This window comes from Guillardia theta (genome assembly GCF_000315625.1).
Source record: "Guillardia theta CCMP2712 unplaced genomic scaffold GUITHscaffold_230, whole genome shotgun sequence".
NCBI classification, from domain to species: domain Eukaryota; class Cryptophyceae; order Pyrenomonadales; family Geminigeraceae; genus Guillardia; species Guillardia theta.
The window spans coordinates 24808-48940 of NW_005434446.1; the positions used below are offsets into that span (position 1 = coordinate 24808).

A 24133-nucleotide genomic window follows, 5' to 3' on the forward strand; every position below is an offset into this window, starting at 1 on the left:
TTGTGATGAATACATTCAAACCCGAGAGCCGACCCATTTATTTGTTTTTCAAACAAGAAAGCAAATACGACCAAGCAGATATTACCAACGGTGTACACCGCTTGCCATGGGATTTGATATGTTTTTGTGGTTGCGAGCTCTGTGATGCCCCAAGGGGCCACATTGATATAGGTTGGTCTGTGGCATGTGCCCGCTTGGCGTGCAGGGGCGGCCCTGAGGGCCGCCATGCTACGCGGTCCTTTTGCCAGATTTGATGATTGTTCAAGTGATAGATTGCCAGGGTGTCCCTTGAGCCATCAGCTTGAGCTTGAGCTTGAGCTTGAGCTTGAGCTTGAGCTTGAGCTTGAGCTTGAGCTTGAGCTTGAGCTTGAGCTTGAGCTTGAGCTTGAGCTTGAGCTTGAGCTTGAGCTTGAGCTTGAGCTTGAGCTTGAGCTTGAGCTTGAGCTTGAGCTTGAGCTTGAGCTTGAGCTTGAGCTTGAGCTTGAGCTTGAGCTTGAGCTTGAGCTTGAGCTTGAGCCATCATCTTGAGCTCTCCCAGCTGCCCGGGCTTTGGGGTCAATCCAGGCATCGCATTGGGCAATGCAAAAATGCGCCCACATCCAGTCATGATGATTTACCAACCGATAACCTTATCCTGCCCACAATCAACGGGGCGCATGATATCAAACGGTCAGCATTGATGATCTCAAGGGGTCATACCCATGACTCCCAGCTGCCCGGGCTTTGGGGTCAATCCAGGCATCTCATTGGGCAAATGCAAAAATGTGCCCACATCCAATCATGATGATTTACCAACCGATGATATCAAACGGTCAGCATTGATGATCTCAAGGGGTCATACCCATGACTCCCAGCTGCCCGGGCTTTGGGGTCAATCCAGGCATCTCATTGGGCAAATGCAAAAATGTGCCCACATCCAGTCATGATGATTTACCAACCGATGATATCAAACGGTCAGCATTGATGATCTCAAGGGGTCATACCCATGACTCCCAGCTGCACGGGCTTTTTGTGTCCAAATGATCCAAAGTGGGGGCGCATGATATCAAACGGTCACATACCAAATTTACACCCTCAGTAGTGAACGTCGGGGCGCATCATTTTAACGGGTCATACCAAATTTACACTTGCAGTACCGCATTCCTTTTCCACGTACCAACCATCATGGTGCTGAAAAAAACTTTAGAGGGTTATTATTTCAAGGCCAGAGGATCGATCATCCTCGCATAGGACACGCACGCACACAAAGAACAATCAAAGACACGAGAGGCATCATGAGCCAACACTCAAACGTCGACCCCAACCTCATCACCACCAAGTATCCATCCACCCCCTCAATCTATAATGTTCGGGGGGCGTGCGATGCATTGAACATCGAATGGTCATCCAAAGCCCCCAATGAATTGAACATCAGGGTCTTCACAAGAACGAAGCGTGGGGTGGCATACCTCTGGGACAAGAGAGGTTTGAAGTTCTTGACAAGGAGCAGGATGGATGCATTGATCATGTTCCCATTGGGGGATGTTGCAGGGATGCTGGGGATCTGTCGAACGACAATGAAGAGGGCCTGCAGGAGACTTGGGATCAAGAGGTGGCTATGCAGGCCCAATCCGGGGAAAGGGACGCCGTGGGATGGATCGTGTGAGGGAACCAACGATGGATCCTTCCAGGGATACTTCAAGGGATCCTCCCAGGGAGCCAACGAGGGATCCTTCCAGGGAGCCAACGAGGGATCCTTCCAGGGAGCCAACGATGGATCCTTCCAGGGAGCCAACGATGGATCCTTCCAGGGAGCCAACGATGGATCCTTCCAGGGAGCCAACGAGGGATCCTTCGAGAGATCCTTCCAGGGAGCCATCCATGGAGCCTTCCAGGGAGCCAACGATGGATCCTTCCAGGGAGCCGACGAGGGAGCCAACGATGGATCCTTCCAGGGAGCCGACTATGGATCCTTCCAGGGAGCCGACTATGGATCCTTCCAGGGAGCCGACGAGGGAGCCAACGATGGATCCTTCCTGGGAGCCGACGAGGGAGCCAACGATGGATCCTTCCAGGGAGCCGACTATGGATCCTTCCAGGGAGCCGACGATGGATCCTTCCAGGGAGCCGACGAGGGAGCCAACGATGGATCCTTCCAGGGAGCCGACGAGGGAGCCAACGATGGATCCTTCCAGGGAGCCTACTATGGATCCTTCCAGGGAGCCGACTAGGGATCCTTCCATGGATCCTTCCATGGATCCTTCCAGGGATCCACGATGGATCCTTCCAGGGAGCCAACGATGGATCCTTCCAGGGAGCCGACTATGGATCCTTCCAGGTGAGCCGACTATGGATCCTTCCAGGGAGCCAACGATGGATCCTTCCAGGGAGCCAACGATGGATCCTTCCAGGGAGCCGACGATGGATCCTTCCAGGGAGCCGACTATGGATCCTTCCAGGGAGCCGACGAGGGAGCCAACGATGGATCCTTCCAGGGAGCCCGACTATGGATCCTTCCAGGGAGCCAACGAGGGATCCTTCCAGGGGATCCTTCCAGGGAGCCAACGATGGATCCTTCCAGGGAGCCAACGATGGATCCTTCCAGGGATCCTTCCAGGGAGCCAACGATGGATCCTTCCAGGGAGCCAACGATGGATCCTTCCAGGGAGCCAACGATGGATCCTTCCAGGGGAGCCAACGATGGATCCTTCCAGGGAGCCAACGATGGATCCTTCCAGGGAGCCGACTATGGATCCTTCCAGGGAGCCGACGAGGGAGCCAACGATGGATCCTTCCTGGGAGCCGACGAGGGAGCCAACGATGGATCCTTCCAGGGAGCCGACTATGGATCCTTCCAGGGAGCCGACGAGGGAGCCAACATCACAAAATTCATTCCCACTATCGGGATGTGAAACTGGGATTCCCTGGGGAATCCTTTTGTTGTATATAGGTTAAAATCTCAAATCTTGTGTCCAATTCGCCATCATGCTATGCACCCCAAGCGGCCACGATGATGATTCTCAAGACCTCAAGACAGTCATCGTTTCATGGTTGCATTGATGCCTCGAGATACCAACGGAGTCTCAACAGCGGCGCGGATGCCATCATTCTATGTCACACACAAGATTCCCTGCATGCCTTGTCCTGTTGCCGCTAACCCGCCGCGTAGCATGGCGGCCCTCCGTAAATCCACCTCCGTACATCCAGCCCATATATGCCACAAAATATTGGCTAAGTGACAATTGCCACAAAATATTGGCTAAGTGACACTCGATGGGCCGCAGTGACAAAAACAATTCAAAACACAAGATTTCAGATTTTATTTCAACTCCTGTCACTTAGATTACACACATCCTGCTCCCAACCAAACCTGTGTGGGTTCTCCATGAGATCAAAGAGCGTCTCTTGGCAGAACCACGTATCGTTCAGCTCGATGTGCCATTGGACCTCCTCTTGCGCCTCCAATAGGAACGCCTGATCATCGAGCTCCTTGGCCGCTGCAGCCCTTCGCACGCTTGTAGACTCGGTCTTGACCCTGGCCTTGCGCAAGGTGCTCACAATGGCCATCTCCACAAACCCATCCAACATCTTGACCACACCCTCCCTATTGAAGCTCGAACCGGCAACAACAAACCTGGCACGCCTCCCATACACATGGCGGCTTCGACGCATAGCAGACGGCGCGATCATGATGGGGATAGATATTTTACAAGACAAAAAAGGAACGTGAAACAATCTGCATGTGGGGCCCCAACATTCCCATTGCCCATAATAAGGGGATGGGGTCTTTACCACAGGGGGGAGCCCCACCCCCCCACCCCTTGATATTCAGCCTCACACACCCGCCAGGAGGGGGTAAAAAAAGACGGTTGGCTTATCCCAAAAACCCTATCCGTATTTTTTTTGCAACGCCCGTTTATATGCGGTTTGGATAACAAGGATAAGGTCAGCAACAACCGCCAACCGATCGGCTGCAATCATAACCGCCGCCCCTCCCTGTTTTTTACCGGGATGATGTTTATAAACCCTAGGGGATACCCACACCACCAAAAAAACATGTGCCGTGTAAAGACAATCACACACCACAAGAACAAACGCACACTCGCCGATCTTGATCCTGTCCTCACCCCCAATGATGACATCAACCTCGATATATTCCAACCCCCAATCACACGATCGAAACACAACCCATGCAATGATCTTGCAATCGATTTCTTGACCGGTAAAATCACACTCGATGATATCATGATACAATCCATCGATCAATACCAGCCCAAACAGCAACACATGCAACAACACATGCAACAACACATGCAACAACACATGCAACAACACATGCAACAACACATGCAACAACACATGCAACAACACATGCAACAACACATGCAACAACACATGCAACAACACATGCAACAACACATGCAACAACACATGCAACAACACATGCAACAACACATGCAACAACACAAACACAATCACAAAATGCACAGTCACAACACCATCGATCAGATCCCCATGCACATGCAATACTCAAGCGATCCCGAGCAAGACACCGAAACACACCACGATTACATCACCGGAATTGTGCCCAATCCCGATCCAGATCACGATCCAGATCACAATCCAGATCCAGATCCCGATTCACATCCCGATTCAGGTCTCGATTCACATCCCGATTCAGGTCTCGATTCACATCCCGATTCAGGTCTCGATTCACATCCCGATTCAGGTCTCGATTCAGGTCTCGATTCAGGTCTCGATTCAGGTCTCGATTCAGGTCTCGATTCAGGTCTCGATTCACATCCCGATTCAGGTCTCGATTCAGGTCTCGATTCAGGTCTCGATTCAGGTCTCGATTCAGGTCTCGATTCAGGTCTCGATTCAGGTCTCGATTCAGGTCTCGATTCAGGTCTCGATTCAGGTCTCGATTCAGGTCTCGATTCAGGTCTCGATTCAGGTCTCGATTCAGGTCTCGATTCAGGTCTCGATTCAGATCTCGATTCAGATCCCGATTCAGGTCTCGATTCAGGTCTCGATTCAGGTCTCGATTCAGGTCTCGATTCAGGTCTCGATTCAGGTCTCGATTCAGGTCTCGATTCAGATCCAAACACAGATTCTGATTCTGACACAGATTCTGACACAGATTCCCATCCATTTTCCGATCAATTTTCCGATCCATTTTCCGATTCCGAACCCGAGACCCTCCAATGAGGAGACCATAGATGGATGAACGAGGAATATGCAACCGACGCCATCACCCACGCAAACACCTGCGTTCTCACAAGCCCGATCTGAGCCGCCCCGGACGTGATTCGCTGCATATGTGTAATACTAGTACCCCGCCATACCCTATAAAAAAACTGCACACAAAACACACACGCCCCTCTCCCCACCCTATACAGGACTCTACTCTTTGATGGCCTCGAAGTTCTTGCCCCAAAGGCTGTCCGCTATCGTTGCGTATATGTAATCCACACACGTTCTTTACTCCAACCCATACATTCACGCATATTTATTTGTTCCGTACACAGGACATTTTGGTGGTCTCGAAGTTTGTGAGCGATTCATTGAAAGACTGCGTTCTCGCCATGCCGTTCTGAGCCGCCCCGGACGTAAATCGCTCCCCCCCAGGCTGTCCGGCGATTTGCTATTAGTTCCGTACACAGGACATTTTGGTGTTTGTGAGCGATTCATTGAAAGACTGCGTTCTCGCCATGCCGTTCTGAGCCGCCCCGGACGTAAATCGCTCCCCCCCAGGCTGTCCGGCGATTTGCTATTAGTTCCGTACACAGGACATTTTGGTGTTTGTGAGCGATTCATTGAAAGACTGCGTTCTCGCCATGCCGTTCTGAGCCGCCCCGGACGTAAATCGCTCCCCCCCAGGCTGTCCGCTGTCGTTGGATATGTGTAATACTAGTACCCCGCCATACCCTATAAAAAAACTGCACACAAAACACACACGCCCCTCTCTCTCCCGTATAACAGTACAGGACTCTTTGTATCGTTGCGTATATGTAATCCACACACGTTCTTTACTCCAACCCATACATTCACGCATACTTATTTGTTCCGTACACAGGACATTTTGGTGGTCTCGAAGTTTGTGAGCGATTCATTGAAAGACTGCGTTCTCACCATGCCGTTCTGAGCCGCCCCGGACGTAAATCGCTCCCCCCCAGGCTGTCCGGCGATTTGCTATTATACGTGTTTTAACTTTCTTACATCCTATTGAAAATCAATTGTATACTATAAATTTTTTATAAAATCGAATCGTTCTCACCGGCATGATTCGAGTCCCCTGCCTCCCTCCTTCATTCGACTACCCCTACCCGCTATTTGCCTACATCCCCAAATCTCCACCTACCCCACCCTCTGTTCTCAACCTCCGCAATGCCGTACAACTGCCGTGATTGCCAGGCAAGGAGCAGCTGCGATGAGATGCTGTTACCTTGAGTGACATGCTTGATGATGGAGATGTTTCCTTTGCTCCCCCGCATCTGATCCTTCCATCATTCAACTCCTTTCTTGGCGGCTCCTTCACTTCCTCCTAACACTTTTTTTTGACCTTCTGACTTGTGTGTCTCCAGATCGTGATCGAAAATGATACCAACGACAGCACAAAATGCGTAATTTGAATAGCTTCCAGTAGGCGTCACCTGACTTTGAGTGTTTTACGTTCTGCCGTGAATTGCAATGTTGTTATTCGGAAGGCGGTAAGCATCAGTCTGTGCAGCATATGCTCAGGGAATGTTTCGCTGACATTGGTTTTGCTTCTTGTCTGTGTTTGGTGTCGGATGGATGGGTTGCTGGATCGGATAGGGGGTAAGTATCTTGATCAAAATATGCGGTCAGGGAACGATTAGACTGACATGTACTTTGCAATCTCTGTCGTTGCTGCTCGGACGGATTGAACTTGGGCCTGGTAGCATGTAAGTTATGATTATGAAATATGCGGTCAGGGGACGATATGGCTGACATGCATCTTGCAAATCTTATCGATTACTGCTCGGATGGACTGTCGATGATGCTGGATAGTGGGTGAGTGACGAATATGTACCATGCGATCAGGGAACGATTGGCTGACATTTCGTTTTGCAATCTCTGTTGTTTCTGGTTGAATGGATGAAATTTGGGCTTGATAGTTTGTAAGTAGCATATGCTATGATGCGGTCAGAGGATGATTGGACTGACATTTTCTTTTGTGTATATGTCGGTATTTGCTCGAATGTACTGTGGATGGCGCGGTATAGTCGGTAAGTGACGATGATGAAAGATGTGGTCAGGGGATGATTGGACTGACATGTATTTTGCAAATTCCTGGTTTTTCCTTGCTTGCATGGATTAAATTCGTCTTCATAGGAAGTAAGTGTCATATCATATGATGCGGTCAGGGAACGATAGACTGACATGTATTTTGCAAATTCCTGGTTTTTCCTTGCTTGCATGGATTAAATTCACCTTCGTAGCACGTAAGTGTCATATCATAATGATGCGCTCAGGGGACGATAGACTGACATGTATTTTGCAAATTCCTGGTTTTTCCTTGCTTGCATGGATAAAATTCGCCTTCGTAGTTCGTAAGTGTCATGTCATATGATGTGCTCAGGGATCGATTGGGCTGACATTCTTCGTTTGTTTCTCGGTTTCTCATTGGTTGGGATGTTGATTTGTCCGGACAGTCGGTAAGTGATGATTATGAAACATGCGGTCAGGGGACGATTTGACTGACATGCAATTTGCAATTTGATCGGTTATTGCTTGGATGGATGAAACTTGGGCCTGATAGTATGTAAGTGACGCTTATGAAACATGCTCTCAGGGAATAATTGGACTGACGTCTGTTTTGCAAATTCCTGGTTTTTCATTGTTTGCATGGATTAAATTCGTCTTTGTAGAAAGTAAGTGTCATATCATATGATGCGGTCAGGGAAAGATTGGCTGACATGTATTTCTGCAATCATGATGTTTTTTGGCTTGGACGAATTGGTGATGGGACTCGATAGCCGGTAAGTATCTTGATTGAAACATGCGGTCAGGGGATGATTGGACTGAATTTGTTTTTCAAAATTCCTGGTTTTTCCTTGTTTCGTTCTTCATAGGGAGTAAGTGTCATATCATATGATGTGCTCAGAGAATGATTGGCTGACATGTATTTTGCCATTCGGGTCTTTGCTGGCATGCTCTGCATTGCGGCTGTTTTTTATCTAGTGCTGCGTTTGCTACTACGACGATGAACCTGAAGATAAAAGGCAAGAACACATGTGCCGGCACTGCAAGGATCGACGTTCCTGCGTGCACAACCTTGAGCAAGATCTTGTATCGTCAAGACCCAGTAGGCAGGACGCCATCGCCAAGATCGAGAAGGTCCGCGAGCACGTCAACAACGTGGGGAAGCCCTTTGCCGAGAGACTGGATCTAGTCAAGTGCCACTACATCTTCGGGATGCAAGAGATAGATACTTCTGCTGTCGAAGGAGTGAAGCAGCTCCTGTCGGGCGGGGAGCTCGGGAGCTGCTACAACAGAAAGAAGGGCACGCTCAACATGTCTTTGCAGACAGATAGGATGAAACGATATGTGATACGAGATCTGAGGATGAAGAGCCTGCCTCGCTGGATCTCCAAGCTCGGCGTCGCTTTCAAAGTCATCGACGTGTCCGGTAACCCCAGCCTCTCCCGCCTTCCCTTGGACGAGCTCTGCAGCATGGCAAAGTCAAGATGGTGGAACATGAGACCTAGTCTGCAGGAGGTCAAGTGTGAGAGCTGCGTCAGGCTGCAGCTGCCTCCCCCTGAGATCGCCAGTCAGGGAGGGGCAGCTGCTTTCACGTACCTGCAGAGTGTCAAGAGAGACAGCGAGGCGAACAAGCGGATCAACCTCATCCTCATAGGCAACGGAGAGGCAGGCAAGACGAGCGTGCTGAGAGCTCTGAGGTCAGACAAGGACAAGGCGGACAAGATCGAGGTAGACAGAAGGACGATCGGGATAGACCTGCACGAGTGGAAGCCTGAGGACGCTGACGGGCTGACGTTTGACGTGATGGACTTCGGGGGGCAGCAGATCTACGCCAAGACGAACCAGTACTTCATCGTGAGGCGGGCCTTGTACCTGCTGGTGTGGAGCGTGAGGGCGAAGCGAGACAAGGAGAGCAACGAGGATGGAGGGGAAGGCATGGAGGAGCTGAAGAAGATGATCTCTACATGGCTGCAAGCTACGCAAGCGCGAGTGCCGGGAGCGAGCGTGTTGCTCGTAGTAACGCACATTGATCTTGCCGGGGAGAGCGAGGTGACGGATCAGTGTGAGGAGGTGAAGGCATGTGTGGAAGAGGAGCTGAAGAAGATGGCAGAGGAAAACGATGAGAACATCCTGCCGTTACATGTGATCAACGGAGGCGAGAGCTTCCGGGTGAACTGTCTTGAGGGACAGGGAGTGGAGGAGCTGCGGCGATCTGTGTGTATGACTGCAAAAGAGCTGCTGTGGTGGGAGGAAAGAATCCCTGGACCTTATCTGAGACTGAGAGAGGCTGTGGAGAAGCGAAAGTCGGGGTCTGTCTCGTACGTCAAGGTAGAGGAGTACAAGGAGATGTTGAGAGAGTCAGGGGTCAACGAGAAAGAGCACAAGGTGGTGACAAGCTTCTTGCACGACATGGGCGTGCTCAAGTACTTTGGTCATGAGCTGAGTGCCGATGAAAGCAAGAAAGACCAAGGCAAGTACTCCGTCGAGGACACGGTCTTCATCGATCCCGTGTGGATGATCGACGTGTTCAAGGGCGTGATGCGACATGACTGGGAGCATCTGCTCGACTTCTTCCAGCTGGACCCAACCAAGTCCAAGAAGACGAAGAAGCTGCTGCACCTGGGTATCATAGACGAGGACATGTTGGAGTACTTGTGGCCCCAGCAAGGTAGGGACTTCTGGCGCAATGCGAAGACAGACAAGACATCAAGATCGAAAGAGGTAGGCTTTATCAAGAGCCATGTGGAGGTGCAGGAGGCGGTGGCTCTGCTTCGGGGCTGCGATCTGGCGCACTTCCTGAGCGTGGGCATGAAGGACTTGAAGGATACAGACAACAAGAGCAGAGAGCTGCTGTGTCCCGGCATCATCCCGCCGTTCACGCATGAGCACAAGCGAGCAGTGACGGACAAGGACAAGCAGTCTCTGTGCGCATCTGTCGAGTGCGAGTACAACATCTTCCCCGCAGGCTTCATCGACAGGCTGGTCGTGCTGTGCGCTGCTCGACACTTTGAGGTAGACTGCAGCGGCTCTATGGCGGTGATGAAGGGCTGGGGCCGAACGCTGCTGGTGAGATGGCGAGAAGACAATGACAAGCACGTGCTGAGAGCTGATGCGTCGACGAGGCAGCAGATCGAGAACTTGCAAGAGGACTTGAGGCGACTCGAGGCATTCTTCCCGGGGATGAAGCGAAGGAGAAGCGACGAAGAGAGCTCAGGCAAACAGGCCGTGCAGGTAGGGATCTTCACGCAAGGAGAGAGGTCAAGAGCATGTGGGCTGGATATTGAAAGAAAGTTGAAGGAGCTTTACAAGGCAGAGAACCTCCCTCTAGGTCTTACTTGTCAGATTCATCCGTGTGACGAACGTGGAGGTGCTGTTGATGAATGTCTCGTGAACATCTTGTGTATATCGACGGAGTGTGTTGATGAGCATGGAGCCATGCAAGGAGAAAGTAGCTTCAGCAAGCTATGGAACAGATTGACAACGAGCAAAGCAATTATCATCCCCGTCGTATTGACAGACTACTACGACAAGCAGATCAAGCCGAGGAACAGGTTCAACCATTGGTGGCCGCAGGAGATACAAGGGATGGAGCGATACCGGATCTTTCACGAGTACAAGAAGCAAGATGAAGTATCGAATGATGAATTATCGAAAGACAAAGTATCCGTATATGAAAAATCTATGCAAACATTGTACGACGGCGTCATCAAGAAGCTGCATCAGGGACGAGGAAGCTTCGAAGACTTGTACGAGGTCACCAGTCAGAACGAGCTTCTGTGCCAAGCTTGCTTGCATGATAGGTCTGAGTCTCCACCTGCCTCACAAGGCGATCGAGTCGTGGGCAGGTTTGATTTGTCGAAGATCAAGGAAGCGCTAGAAGGAGAAACCAAGGGTATGACGACATCCATTCAGCAAGGGTTGGAGCAAGAAGATGTCATAAAACACAAGATTATGATCAAAGCAATCACTTGCACAAGGGGTCATACGACAACCGTGAAGGAGGTGCTGGCGTTCAATGGCTCGAGCTCCCCGTGTCCGTCTTGCTTGAAGGACAAGAGAGTCCCGCACTTCTTCAGCCGACCCACGTGCTTGAGCATGCTCGCTCGTGACCTGACGGCTAAGATTTACTGCGATCAATGTCAGAGGGAGGTGGACGTGCTGGACGTCACGCCGCCGCAGGTGTTCTTGAGCTACCAGTGGGGGCACGACAACTCGACGCAGAAGATGGTGAGGGATGTGAAGCGGGGGATCGAGGAGCAGACGAGCCTGCAGTGCTGGTTCGACGTGGAGGGAGGGATCAACCCCGGGGAAGATCACATGCAGAAGATGGAGCAGGGAGTGTCTCGCTGCGAGGTGTTTGTGGTCTTTATGAGCGACAAGTACGTCAAGAGCGCCAACTGCAGGAGGGAGTTTGCTCGGGCGTGTGAGGCAGGGAAGTACATCATCCCTGTGCTGGTGCCGGTGCTGTTTCAAGAAGACAAGGCGAAGTCAGAGTCAGGCTGGAAGGGCGGCAACGGGGATGAAGACTGGTGGAAGAGGATCGCTGATATCGAGGGAAGCGAAGGAGCTGGGCAAGAGGTCAAGGTCGACTGGAAGTATCTCGCGTCATTCCCGAGGACTTTGAGGCTTCAAGCTGAGGTGCAAGGAGCAGAGGTGCGGGTGAGGGCAGGGCTGAAGGAGCTGGTGGCGGCTGTGCAGGCACGAGTTTACAGGGGAAGCGTGGTCTGGCACGAAACCATCGCAGACTCTTGTTCTAAGACACCTGAGAAGAAGGGACAGGTACACGGAGATCGTGAACTGGGGAGCTCGCGGGGGGAGGAGGTAGATCGTAGGAAGAAAGAGCAGCTGGTAGAAGGGCTGGGAACAAAGGAGGCACTAGGCTCTGGGGGCGCACAAGAGGCGGAGCTTGCGGAGGCAAGGAGGGAGGCGGAGCGGGCAGAGACCTCGGGCACCAAGGGTCAGGGAGAGAGGAAGAGCTGGGAAAGCGCTGCTAGGGGAGGTGAGGGTGAGATTGACAAGAGGAGTCTCCAAGGGCGTCAGAGGGAGACGGTGAAGACCTCAGCTTGTTGTGTCGTGAGTTAGTCAGACGACCATGCTGATGGGACGTTAGGTAGCGGTTACAGCTTGATAAACATAGTGCGAAGCAGAAGCCTCTTGTCTGACGACTACCCTGATGTGCTTGAGCAGAGGACGACTCTGATGTGCTCGAGTCGAGCAGAGGACGACTCTGATGTGCTTGAGCAGAGGACGACTCTCATGTGCTTGAGCAGAGGACGACTCTCATGTGCTTGAGCAGAGGACGACTCTGATGTGCTTGAGCAGAGGTCGACTCTGATGTGCTTGAGCAGAGGACGACTCTGATGTGCTTGAGCAGAGGACGACTCTCATGTGCTTGAGCAGAGGACGACTCTGATGTGCTTGAGCAGAGGACGACTCTCATGTGCTTGAGCAGAGGTCGACTCTGATGTGCTTGATCTCTCCTCGCAGTCGCTAAGTCGAGGACAGTGTTTCCAAGAAACACAAGAATCAGAGTAACTCACACAACAAGAGTCGGCAAAGCAAGAGGAGATCGGATCGAGAGAAAGAGAAATGAGGACGGTCAGCGATAGTGGAACAGCAATAGCTGAGTTGTCGTGCTTGTCTCCTTGTCTTTCTCCTCTTGTCCTGTGTTTTCATCACAGCCCGAGGCCTGCGAGCTTAGCTTATATGGTGTTCATCTGCCAGCACTGTCACCTCACCCGAGACGTGAGAGGAGGGGAGGGAGGCAGGGAGGCAGGGAGGCAGGAAACAGGAGAAACAAAGGGAGGGAGGAGAGGGAAAGGCAGGAAGGGAAAGCAAGGAGGGAGGGAGGGGAGGTAGGAGGAAGGAGGAGGGAGGGAGGGAGGGGACGTGGGAGGAAGGGAGGGGGGTACGGGTGTACAGACCTTGATGTCAAGTTTCTTCTGCATGGAGGACGAGGACCAGGCAGAAGTAGCAGGAGAGAAGGAGGAGGAAGAGGAAAAGCAGGAGCAGGAGCAGGAGCAGGAGCAGGAGCAGGAGCAGGAGCAGGAGCAGGAGCAGGAGCAGGAGCAGCAGGAAGGAACGGGAAAAAGAAATGCAAGTACAAAGCAGGAGGAGATTTCGATGCTGGAAGACCCTTTTGGTAGGAAGAGGGGTTGGAGAAACGGGATTCGGAGTACAAGGGAGGAGGAGAAGGAGAAAAATAGAACGACGCAACAAAGGATGGTGTAAGAGGTATACCTTGGCAACCCTTGCTTCTGATGATTCTTCCTCCTCCTACATTGACCCTCAAACTCTGTTCGTCAGCCCCACCTCTCCACCTTCTTCTTCTCCTTCGCCTCCTTGTATCTGCATCACAGCATCCTCATTTGGGGGAGAGCCAAGGTGAAGTCGGAAGGTGGAGCAGGAGCAGGAGCTGTGTTGACGAAGAGGCAAGTGGAAAACTGATCCTTCTCCTGCTGTCTGCTCAACCATCTCTTGAAGTGCAAGCAAGAACCTCACCTGATCCCTTGTGTTTGCAAACCTGTACAACCTGTAATCCTTCACTCGAGCATAACCACGACACCTACAATATGGAGAGCTCTTTGATCGTCGGGAATGCCTTTGACTGGGTCGCTGTTGTGCGGTATCACTAGCATTCCCATTTGGCGGTTGCCTAGAATCTGCATCATTCTTTTTCTCACGCTTCTTCTTCAAAGTGAACATGAAGGTCTTGACATTGATCTTGTGCTGAGTGAAATGGTCCACGTTTTCTTCATGCGACTTGATCTGATCCAGCAACGTCCTCGTGTCAGCTTCCTTGAGAACTTTATCGATCCCGCCTTGAGCTACGAGTTCCCCATGTGTTGGAACTATCCACTGCATCACAAGCTCCTCCTCCCGTGAAGCTCTCCTGGTCGCCTCCATTTCCTCTCTCGCAGAGTAGGCCTAGTTCAACCCATGTTGGAGCACAAGGCTAGAGGGTTAAATGACATGTGAATTATGGATGCATGCTTCTGTCACTTCAGCAGAACTCCCTGCGAGCGAGCTTGTCCTATCCGTATCTCTATCCTTCCGCAAGCTCCTGCCTCTCGCCCTGGATGCTGCTCTCTCCCGGTCTTCTTCCGAGGCTTCACCCCCATCGGGTGATCGCCCTTCCCTGCCTATCGTCTACTAGCCTCGACCCCTGTCGGGTTCTCATACGCGGCATTTATTCATGTTACGGCCCACGGCAATACAAACTGCACAACTGAGGTCCGACCTGTCCTGTACTATCCCAGAGATCATCAACCCGCAGGCTTGCGATGCCATGCGGCTAAGACCGAGGACATGACGAAAAGAAGGCTGAGCATCACATTGAATTTGAAGCTCCCCTTGGAGTCGAGCTCATCCCTCTGGCCGGCGGTGAGCTGCCTCGGACTGACCGATGTTTGTCACGTTTGAGCCTGTTGGTTTGTTCTTGCTTCTTTGTCGCCTGGCTGTCTGGGTTGATGATGGTACTTTCTTCGCCTCTCGTGCAGTACGTGGAGCTTTTGGCTCTACATATGGAACATAGCACAGGTACACAGGTATCTCTGCCGAGTCACAAATCATCAGGCCACCATCACGTGCATCAGTAAAGAACTGGGTCGCTACGCGACCAGCATCGTCAAACTGCTCTCGAGTGCCATTGAAGAATATTCCCATGGCTACAATCCTGGTATCCTTTCCTAACATGTCAGCTTTGACACTGAATGCTACGGACATATGGTAGATGACATGGAAGAGCTTCTCTGGGTCTTTGCAGAACTCAAAGTATATGTACTCTCCTCTCTGCATGTTGACTTCGGAGAAAGCTTGTTGGCATGTCCCAACACAGTATATATCTTTCTCTGGGTCTTGAATGAGATCCTTGAAGTATGTCCCGAGACGCATGTCATTCTCCTTCAAGGCAAGACACATTCCCAAGCTCAGCACATTCCCGGTCTTGTACTTCCTCGCCTGCTCTGATCCAATCAGCTGGTACTTTGTCACTTGTTGATTGTTGTTGTAATCAGAGATCCTGGACAACACATGTCTTGACCTTGGACTAGCAAGCGCTATCCATGCTTGCATTTCGTGGTTGTTTGTGCTGAACGGATCCTCGGTAAGCGAGGGGTGAGCAAAAAAAAAAAGAAGCGCGGGAGACCTTGTTGGGATAAGCGTTGGTTTGCATTTACCCGCGCGGTTTGATTTAGAGACTGTAGGTGGGTAGGATTTGAAAAATGAGGGGAGGGTTTGGCACATCTCGATCAGATTTCAGCCTCGCCGCCTGCGGTAGGGAACGTTTAGGCAGAAGAAGGATGTTTCTAGGACAAGTAGCTTCGATTTGAATTTAGGCGAGATCTGAGAGGACGCATCAAAAACAACTTAAATGTATAGGAGACACCAGTTACGGAATCCCACTAAATCTTACACCTCTAATACTTAATTTGTTTTTTGGAACTGTTGATAAGTTGATCTTCCGTATCTTTGGCAAGCTATGCACATGTCAACTGCGATTGGCATGTTGAGCAATGCCTGACCTCCAATAACATGTTTAGTTGTCATGTTAGCAATGCCTGACCTCCAATAACATGTTTAGTTGTCATGTTAGCAATGCCTGACCTCCAATAACATGTTTAGTCATGTTAGCAATGCCTGACCTCCAATAACATGTTTAGTCATCAAGTTAGCAATGCCTGACCTCCAATAACATGTAACTTGACAAGATCTAATGACATTCCCATACTTTCTATCGTCAGACGTCGTGCCCATGATCCTGTGTCTGAGTCACGACCAGCATGTCGAACCAATCTTGTTGCGATCATACCGTGACATCAAGTTGCTTGATCGTGCAAAGCTCCTCAATCTGTGATTCCATGATATGATCAAGTATCTCCATGGGGCTTTCGTCTTTACTTAATGAATGACACCTTGCACACCTAAAAAAAGCTAGATGCTGAATATAGTATCCTTCAACCTCTGATGTTGACATTAAAGATTCCGTATACCGTACAAGCGCTTCATACCCTTTCTTCCTAAAAACTTAATTCCCGGCAGGATCCTTCTCGGAATGAACTTCGGAAAAACGTGGCACTGTTAGCGGGTTAGGAAACTTTGATCTTCTAATAAAGTTCGCCCGGAGCGAATGCTTCTCGACAAGAAGACGTGCATGAGTCTAGGATACAAGGATACACTTGTTGCACCCTAACGGTTTCGTGCCTTTTAAAAGTTCAGCTCTACGGCATGGACGACTTGCGCGCTCAATCCTGAGGCGGGCTCTGAAAATCCCGCAGTCAGCCCCCACATGGCAGAACAAGCACTGCTCCTGCGCCTGCGCCTGCGCTTGCTCCAGCACCAGCACCAGCACCAGCACCAGCACCAGCACCAGCACCAGCACCTGCTCCTGCTCCTGCTCCTGCTCCTGCTCCTGCTGCTGCTTCTGCTCCTGCTCCTGCTCCTGCTCCTGCTCCTGCTCCTGCTCCTGCACCTGCACCTGCTCCTGCTCCTGCTCCTGCTCCTGCTCCTGAGCCAGCTCTTACGGCTTCTTCTGCTCTTCTTCTGTCCATCATTCTGAGTGATGATCTGATCGCGGCATCACTTGACTTGTGTGGCAGCGAATACCACAAGCTTACCTTATCCCCGCGAGCGGGCACGATGGACGAGGACGTCTGTCTCGTCTGCTGCGAGCCCCTCGAGCACATCGCCATTGGTGCATGCAACCATCGAGCGGTAAGGACTTCTTGTAGTGTTCGTGATGTATGGATGTGATGTGATGTATGGATTGGACGTGACACGTGCAACACGTGCGATGTATTCAGTATAAGTGACCTGGGGTATTTTGTGTGTATGCAGTATTTGTAGAACGTGTCTTCACAGAATATGCAGAATTCATCATGCATACCATGCATGTGATGATTGCAATATTTGTAACATATGCAATGTTAATGACTTGAAGAATTTATGGTCTGGAGAATTTTGGATGCGTCCAGCATTTGTAACATGTGCAATATTTGTCTCATCTCAATCTTATCTCTCACTTTCCCGTGTTTCTCTCACTTTCCCGTGTTAGGTATGCGCTCTTTGCTCCGTGCGGATGCGACAGGTTCATAGAATGGAGTTTTCTCAGCTTGCTGACAAACAGGTCGTTTGCAGCTCGTCGGAGATCTCAACTGCATCCTCTGCAAGCAGCAGCTGGAGCAGGTGATCATCACCTCGGACAAGACCAGGAGCTTCGACGACTTCCCCATGTGGGGAGACATCTGCCGCGTGGATGGTGAGCAAGCAAGAGGAGGGGGAGGACAGTGAGAGTTGAGGCTTGGCGGCAGGGAGGGACCTGTCCTTCGACGAGCCCTCGCAGGCTTTCTTCCATGACCTGCAAGCTCTTGATCGCATCTCCTCTCTTCGCTCCTTTGCATGCGGCAAATGTCCTCCTCCTCCTTCTCGAGGAAGTTTCGTCGCCAAGGACAAGAAGGAACTCAAGGTGTTGTCTGCTCCTCGCGCCCTCTCTGACTTCTCCCTTCTTGCCTGCAGAGCCACATGCAGAGCTTTCATGGCGTCACTTTCTGTGATCTCTGCCTGGAGCATCGCAAGGTGAAGGAGGGAGGAGGTGGAGGCGAGGGAGCTGAGGAAGGGGCAGGTCTTTGTGCAGGAGCACGAGCTGCTTGATAAGCATCAGCTGAGGGTTCACGAGCGGGAGGGAGACCAGGTGAGGGTCTGTCGCTGCTAGGACGAGTCTGACAGGAGCAGCATGGCGGCGCCTTCAAGGGACATCCTCTCTGCGAGTTCTGCATGGCGCGATACTACGACGACGGGGGGCTGTGGGGGCATCTGAGGCAGGATCACTTCCAGTGCTTTCTGTGTGACCGCGTCCTCTCCTCTCTCAACTCGGAGTTCTACCGCGACTACCCCGAGCTGGAGCATCACTTCCGCTCCTCTCACTTCCTGTGCGAGGAGCCTGAGTGTCTGTCCCACAAGTTCGTCGCCTTCTCCACCCACGAGGAACTTCAGGCCCACCATGCTGCCCATCATCTCTCCAACGCTCCTCGTTCCAAGCGCCACGTCCCCATGGCTCTTCCCTTCACCTTCCGGCGCAGCGACCCTCCTCCCTCCTACCGCGGTCGATCTCGACCTCCCCAAGCCTCGACCCCCGGGCCAGCGCAGCAAGCGACGAGCTCCTCGATCTCTGACTCATCCAACGACCTCTCGTTGCACCCTCGCAACTTTGCGACTTCCAACGACAATGACTTCCCGTCTCTGCCGGCAGCTCCTCGAGTATCCCCCCCGTTTCTCTTGCCCAGTTTCCCTCTCCCCTCCCTCACCTTGTTCGAGCGGCTGCTTGACTCTCTTGTGCTGCAGGGAAAGAAGAAAGCAGCTCAGCCTCGAGCTTCGCGTCCTCCGCCTTCCAACTGGGCAGGTGTCACTCAAACCTACACGGAAGGAGCCAGCGAGCGCAGACATGCAAGAAGGGATCGCATGCAAACTCCCTCCTCCTCCGCTCTTGCCTCCTCCTCCCCTGCCATCGCCTCTTTGCCATACACCTCCGCGGAGGCCGGCATCGACCCCCCCTCCTCTACTGCTCCTTCTACCTCTGCTCCTTCCATCTCGAGCTGGGTCCCAGCAGTTGAGCGGCCCAGAAGGCAACGGACAGTGGGAGAGGAGCTGGGACAGGGGAGGTGAAGGAGTGACGTGGCATGTCACGAGGGTGACGAGGAGCAGGTTCAACCGGCTCAAGAACTCCATCCAACAGCTGTGCAAGGGCCGCGCGTCTGCTGATGACTTCGTGCTGGAGGTGGGCTGGGCAGAGTCTGAGCAGGCCGAGGGGGAAACAGAGACGTGGAGGGAGCAACAGCGGCAGGAGAGGAGCGAGAGAAGACCAGCAGCAGAGGAGGAGGGGGGGGGGGATGGGAGGAGGAGGAGGAGGAGGAGGAGGCGGAGGAGGGAAGTAGGAGAGGGCAGCAGGGTCGATGGGGTGGGGTGATGGGTTGCAGAGACTGGGGAGGTTGGAGGAGAACCTGATTGATTGAGATGAAACAGCACGTGGAAGACATCTCGAGGCTGCAGGACAGCGGCCTCCTCACCGCCATGCTCAACCTGATCTCCAACAAGGCTTCCCAACCTCTTGTGCTTGCGCTTGCCTGATGCTCCGAGCAGGCGAGCAGGATCCAAGTAGAGCAGATGGTGGCTGGTAACGCGAAAGGCGGCGAGCAAGCTATGCAGCAGGAGGAGGCGCCTTCGAGCTTGGGAGAGGCGCTTGGGGCAGCGATAAGGAGGGCGGAGGGAGGAGGAGAGGAGAGAGAGAAGAAGGCGGGGAAGGGGAAGAGCAAGAAGAAGCACGTCGGTCACTTTGGGATTGAGATGGAGGAGGAGGCGGTTCCTGCGATGGAGCAGAACAAGCAGACAGCAGCAACAAGTCGACACGAGAAGCTGACGGGAAGAAAAGCAAACGACAAGGCAAGCAGCAGTGGGGTAGGGGAAGAGGAGGAGGAGCTCGTTATGCTGACGGTTGTGCAGCAACAGGAACAAAGCGTGAGTGCGGATGATGTAGTCGCAGCTGCGGAAGCCTTTGCTCTGAAGCTCCTTTAAGCCCTTCCCATGCTTGCTCACCCTCGCCTCCTGTCCTCCCTCTCCTCGCTTCTCGTCTCGTTCGAGGTAGAGGGAGACGTTCCATGCATGCTTCATCACTCTTGAGCCTTGTGGCACCAGCTTGCCATCCACTGGTGTCTTTTTCTCTTTCATTACACATCATGTAACACGCGCCATCCTCAGCGAGCCACGTCTTCCAGGAAGCGCAGGCTAGAGACGCAGCTCTGAATGAGCACAGAGCAGTCGAAGTCGGGGATGCGCTCGAGGAGAGAAAGAGCTTTTCGCAGCAGAGGCTTCGCCTGCTCGTAGAGGCCGGCGAGCATCACGAGCTCTCCTGCGGTCTTGTAGATCACCGCGATGGTTCCGAGGTCAGCCTTGAAGGGAGCAACGGGCGTCGCCTGATCAAGCTTCAGCTCGCAGATCCGAACGTCGCAGCGCTCGATGACGGGCACGTATCTCCGGCATTTGCTGTTGAGAGCCGCGATCCCGATGTTGCTGCCTCCTTCAGTCCACAGCTCCTTGAGCTGGTTCAGCAGCCGCCACACGGTGTCGGGATGAAACGCGTCCTTGCAGGCCTCCAGCTCGAGGGCCTCCAGCAGCAGAGGCTCTGCCTCCTCCCTCCTGTCCTGCGCTACCAGAATGCGCCCGAGGACTCCCAGGGCGTTGGCGGTGAGCGGGGAGGAGTCGCCGACGGTCTTCCTGAAGATGCTGACCGCGTCTCTGATGTGACTCTGCGCCTCCTTGAGCTCCCCCAGCAGCTCGTGACATTGACCGACTGACATGTGAGCCTTGGCGATGAGCGACGTCGCGTCCTCTGACTTGTACTCCGCCTTGTAGCTGTCCAGAGCCTCCTGCAGGATAGGAAGAGCCTCTCTCGGGTTCCCCTGTCGCTCCTTCACCAACCCGAGACCAAGCAGGATGCCTCCTTTCTTGCCGTAGGACCCTTGACCCAACAGCTCCATCGCCTTGCTGAAGTAGCTCGCTGCGTTGTCGTAGTCGCCGATGCTGTTGTAAGTGTGCGCCATGTTCTCATAAAGTGCCGAGCTTGGGCCGACCAAGTTTGCTTGCTCGTGGAAGAGCTCGAGCGCTTCTTTGAACCTGTACTGCTTGAAGTAGCAGAAGGCTCTGCTCTGAATCGCCTTGATGTAGAACTTTCCTCCCCTCGACTTGCACAGGCTCATGATCTCATCCAACACTTCATTCGTATCGTTCAGCTTGTATCGCCCGATGTAGCAGCTGACAAGTCGCAGCGCCTTCATCAGCGTCTTGTCATGGTCTAGACCGAGCTTCTTGACAGCCTCCTGGTATTTCCTCTTGTAGTCCTGCTCCCTGCTGTCCTCCTCCTCTGCATCTGACTCATCACCCGATGCTCTCTCCTCCCCGGAAGACATGCCATCCTCAGCATCCTTAGCATCCGCTACCTTCACATCCTCAGCATCCTTAGCATCCGCTACCTTCACATCCTCAGCATCCTTAGCATCCGCTACCTTCACATCCTCAGCATCCTTAGCATCCGCTACCTTCACATCCTCAGCATCCTTAGCATCCGCTACCTTCACATCCTCAGCATCCTTAGCATCCGCTACCTTCACATCCTCAGCATCCGCTACCTTCACATCCTCTCTCTCCTTCATGCTCAGCCCCAGCATCCCTTCCCCCGCTGCATCGACCGGCTCCCGCCCGTCCTGCATGACAGTGACGGCAGCTGGTTGTCCTGCTTCCAGAGAGTTTTACTCAAAAGATACTTTGAGTACAAACTTTAATCAATTCAAGTTCACCTCAGATAATTTCTACTATATTGTGCAGGACAGCAAATAGATGTCCGAGACTGGACCAAGACAGAACACGAGGATCTGAGCGGGGATGAGGACACTTTTTTCTGCCATGTCGGCAGTCGAACAAAGCGACATGGGAGTAGGAGCAGGAGAGCGGGCCGATGGCAGGAATGGAGAACCTTCAGTGGGTCAAGCTCCTCAAGCTACTCTCCCTAACCAAGCTCCCCTCTCACATCCCCCTCCTCTGCAAGCTCCACCTCTTCCACTCTCCGGCCATGATGAAATTCATGCCCCTACCCCTCCATCCTTTCCTCCGCCCTTCCCTTTGAATGCACCTTCCTCGCATCCCCTGGCTCCAGCGGTCCCTCATCCTCCAAGCTCTGCCCCGCCTCCTAGAGCGATTCCCGTGCAAGCCCATCCTCTTCATTCCATGCAGGCCACGGCTCCGCAACCTCCTCCCCGGTTGCCTCCGAAGCAGAGCTTTCAGCCGTCAGCACCGCAGGATTCGATCAACCCTCAGGCGCCTGCACCTCCTGGACGAGACGCTCAGGAGTCAGAGAGGCAGGAAAAGAAGCAGACAGGAGGGCTGGGAGGAGGGCCGCTGGCTCGAGCTGGACCTGCAGGACTCTTCGACGAGGCTCCTCGCGTGCACACCAGCTCCCCGATCGCCAAGAGCGTCAAGGAGCAGCAGCCTCTCGCTCCTCCTCGTTCTACTCCCCTCACCCCCTCACCTCCTTCAGGAGCCCCGACTGCACAGATTCCTCTTCCTGCTCCTCCTACCCATCCCCTGGCTCCTCCTCCTACCCATCCCCTCGCTCCTCCTCCTACCCATCCTCTCGCTCCTCCTCCTACCCATCCTCTTGCTCCTCCTGCGTCCCATCCTCTCGCTGCGCCAGCCATTCATCAAGTTGCTCGTGACGGTAAATCTGAGGGAGGGAGGGAAGGAGAGGTGAAGCGATCAGCAGATGTCGGTCGAGGGGAGGAAGGAGGAGGCGTAGGAGGAGGAGGCGAAGGAGGAGGAGGCGAGCAGGTTGCGGTGGATCCGGAGGTGCAAGCGGAGCAGGTGAGCCACTTGCGTCTTCAGCTGCTGCTCAGCCTCATCCTCTCAGTTCCTCGGGCGTCAAGTCAACAGGCCGACACCAAGACGGGTCACTTGCTCCACCCCCACACCTCCTCCACCCCCACATGATCATCCTTTACCCCTTCTCCCCCTTCTCTCCACCCCACCATTCCACTCTCATGCCATCACCCCACCTTCCTTCTCTCCTCCCCCTCCTCTCCTTTCTTTTTCATCTCCCCCACCTTCTATTCTCCTCCTTTCCTCTTTCGTGAGTTTCAGCTGCTTCCTCCTCGAATGTTCTCAGCTGATATTCGCAGCGATCTCTCTATCTCCTTGCTCCTCCTCCCCCTGAGTGTCGCTTCCTTCCACGCTGACATCGTTTCCTCTCCAGGCCTCTGCGACTCTTTCGGGACTGGCTGAACTTGCGAGGGCAGGACAATGGCGGTTGCTGCTGTCAGTTTGCTGTCTCTTCCTCAGCTCTCACTGAATGACTGCTAGCTCGACCTCTGCCGAGATGCTCTCACCAAAGGCAGGAGAGAAGGCAACGCTCCCCTCTCCTCTCCTCTCCTCCCCCTCTCCTCCCCTTCGCTGCCTCTCCTCCGCTCTCCTCTCCCTGGCCCTCCCCCTCTCCTCTCCTCCCTCCTTTCCTAACTTCATGACTTTTCAGCTTTCGCGGCAATATCGGTTTCAAATAGCAGGTCTGTTTTCATCTTCGAGCTTTTGAACTCTTCTTTCCTTCTTTGTCTTTCTCCTTCTTTTGCGATTTTTGACTTCTGTCCTTTCTACTTCCTCCAACTCTTCTTCCCTCCCCTCCCCTTCTCTTCTCTTCTCTTCTCTTCTCTCTTCCTGTCGCTGACGCAGAACTCAGCTTATCGAATTGCTGCACATCTGCAGACACGATCAGTCAGGTACTCCCTATCGTTCCCTTCTCTCCCTTCCTCTTTCCCTTCCCTCTCCTGCTCCTTCATCTTCCCTCCTCCCTCTGCCCCTCTTGTCTTGTCTCACGTTCTTCTCTTCCTCCCTCCCTCTATCATCAGAGCTGCCATGGATGAGCTTTCGCGTTTGGGTCCTCTAGGCGATCCCATGCTGGTGATCCCCCTGCCTCCCTTCCCCACCTCTTGCACCACTCCACCCCTCTCCTTCCTCTCCTCCTCCTCTGCCCCTCCTTTCCCCCTCTTCTCTCCCTTGCCCTGCACCTCCCTCTCCCATGGCCGTCCGGTCCTCCTTGTCCCCATCATGCCTATGTCTCCTTTCCCTCCTCCCCCTCGTCTGCATCAGCAGCAGCGACGACAACTATAACAACGTCATCAACGAACAAAGTGTCTTTCCTGAGACTTTTCTTCACTTCACATTACCCTCATATGTCTTCTTTGCACGTCTTTGTCTTCATAACATTTGAAATTTTGATCTTGCTCATCGTCAAGCAGGCTGAGCATCCGCCATTCATCATGTACATCCTTGAGGTTCTTGTGCCCCTCCCCTCCTCCCTACCATCTTGATCCCTCCTCCTCCTCCTCCTCCTCCT

At 52.9% G+C, this 24133-nt stretch overlaps 8 protein-coding genes across 8 annotated transcripts; 4 read left to right on the forward strand and 4 right to left on the reverse strand.

Moving 5' to 3' along the window:
- Positions 1-261: 261 nt before the first annotated feature.
- GUITHDRAFT_121439 (hypothetical protein) lies at positions 262-658 on the reverse strand (the record flags this gene model as incomplete). Its single annotated transcript, XM_005819312.1, has 2 exons — positions 262-510; positions 629-658. 2 exons carry the CDS (start codon positions 656-658, stop codon positions 262-264), a joined length of 279 nt encoding a protein of 92 aa, XP_005819369.1.
- An 832-nt stretch (positions 659-1490) lies between these two features.
- GUITHDRAFT_121440 (hypothetical protein) lies at positions 1491-2210 on the forward strand (the record flags this gene model as incomplete). The annotated part of the gene is made up of 1 exon (XM_005819313.1): positions 1491-2210. The coding sequence occupies one exon, from the start codon at positions 1491-1493 to the stop codon at positions 2208-2210; it is 720 nt and encodes a 239-aa protein (XP_005819370.1).
- A 336-nt stretch (positions 2211-2546) lies between these two features.
- Positions 2547-2891, forward strand: GUITHDRAFT_121441 (hypothetical protein; the record flags this gene model as incomplete). Its single annotated transcript, XM_005819314.1, has 1 exon — positions 2547-2891. One exon carries the CDS (start codon positions 2547-2549, stop codon positions 2889-2891), a length of 345 nt encoding a protein of 114 aa, XP_005819371.1.
- A 412-nt stretch (positions 2892-3303) lies between these two features.
- On the reverse strand, positions 3304-3669 carry GUITHDRAFT_121442 (hypothetical protein; the record flags this gene model as incomplete). Its single annotated transcript, XM_005819315.1, has 1 exon — positions 3304-3669. The coding sequence occupies one exon, from the start codon at positions 3667-3669 to the stop codon at positions 3304-3306; it is 366 nt and encodes a 121-aa protein (XP_005819372.1).
- A 792-nt stretch (positions 3670-4461) lies between these two features.
- Positions 4462-5209, forward strand: GUITHDRAFT_121443 (hypothetical protein; the record flags this gene model as incomplete). Its single annotated transcript, XM_005819316.1, has 4 exons — positions 4462-4563; positions 4607-4660; positions 4709-4744; positions 4793-5209. The coding sequence occupies 4 exons, from the start codon at positions 4462-4464 to the stop codon at positions 5207-5209; spliced, it is 609 nt and encodes a 202-aa protein (XP_005819373.1).
- Positions 5210-13751: 8542 nt separating this feature from the next.
- GUITHDRAFT_121445 (hypothetical protein) lies at positions 13752-15282 on the reverse strand (the record flags this gene model as incomplete). Its single annotated transcript, XM_005819317.1, has 4 exons — positions 13752-13840; positions 13893-14136; positions 14511-14582; positions 14626-15282. The coding sequence occupies 4 exons, from the start codon at positions 15280-15282 to the stop codon at positions 13752-13754; spliced, it is 1062 nt and encodes a 353-aa protein (XP_005819374.1).
- Positions 15283-16845: 1563 nt separating this feature from the next.
- GUITHDRAFT_148660 (hypothetical protein) lies at positions 16846-19329 on the forward strand (the record flags this gene model as incomplete). Its single annotated transcript, XM_005819318.1, has 9 exons — positions 16846-16920; positions 17261-17293; positions 17344-17464; positions 17517-17671; positions 17722-17781; positions 17828-17896; positions 17932-18863; positions 18907-18979; positions 19225-19329. The coding sequence occupies 9 exons, from the start codon at positions 16846-16848 to the stop codon at positions 19327-19329; spliced, it is 1623 nt and encodes a 540-aa protein (XP_005819375.1).
- A 623-nt stretch (positions 19330-19952) lies between these two features.
- On the reverse strand, positions 19953-21422 carry GUITHDRAFT_121447 (hypothetical protein; the record flags this gene model as incomplete). Its single annotated transcript, XM_005819319.1, has 1 exon — positions 19953-21422. The coding sequence occupies one exon, from the start codon at positions 21420-21422 to the stop codon at positions 19953-19955; it is 1470 nt and encodes a 489-aa protein (XP_005819376.1).
- Positions 21423-24133: the final 2711 nt, after the last annotated feature.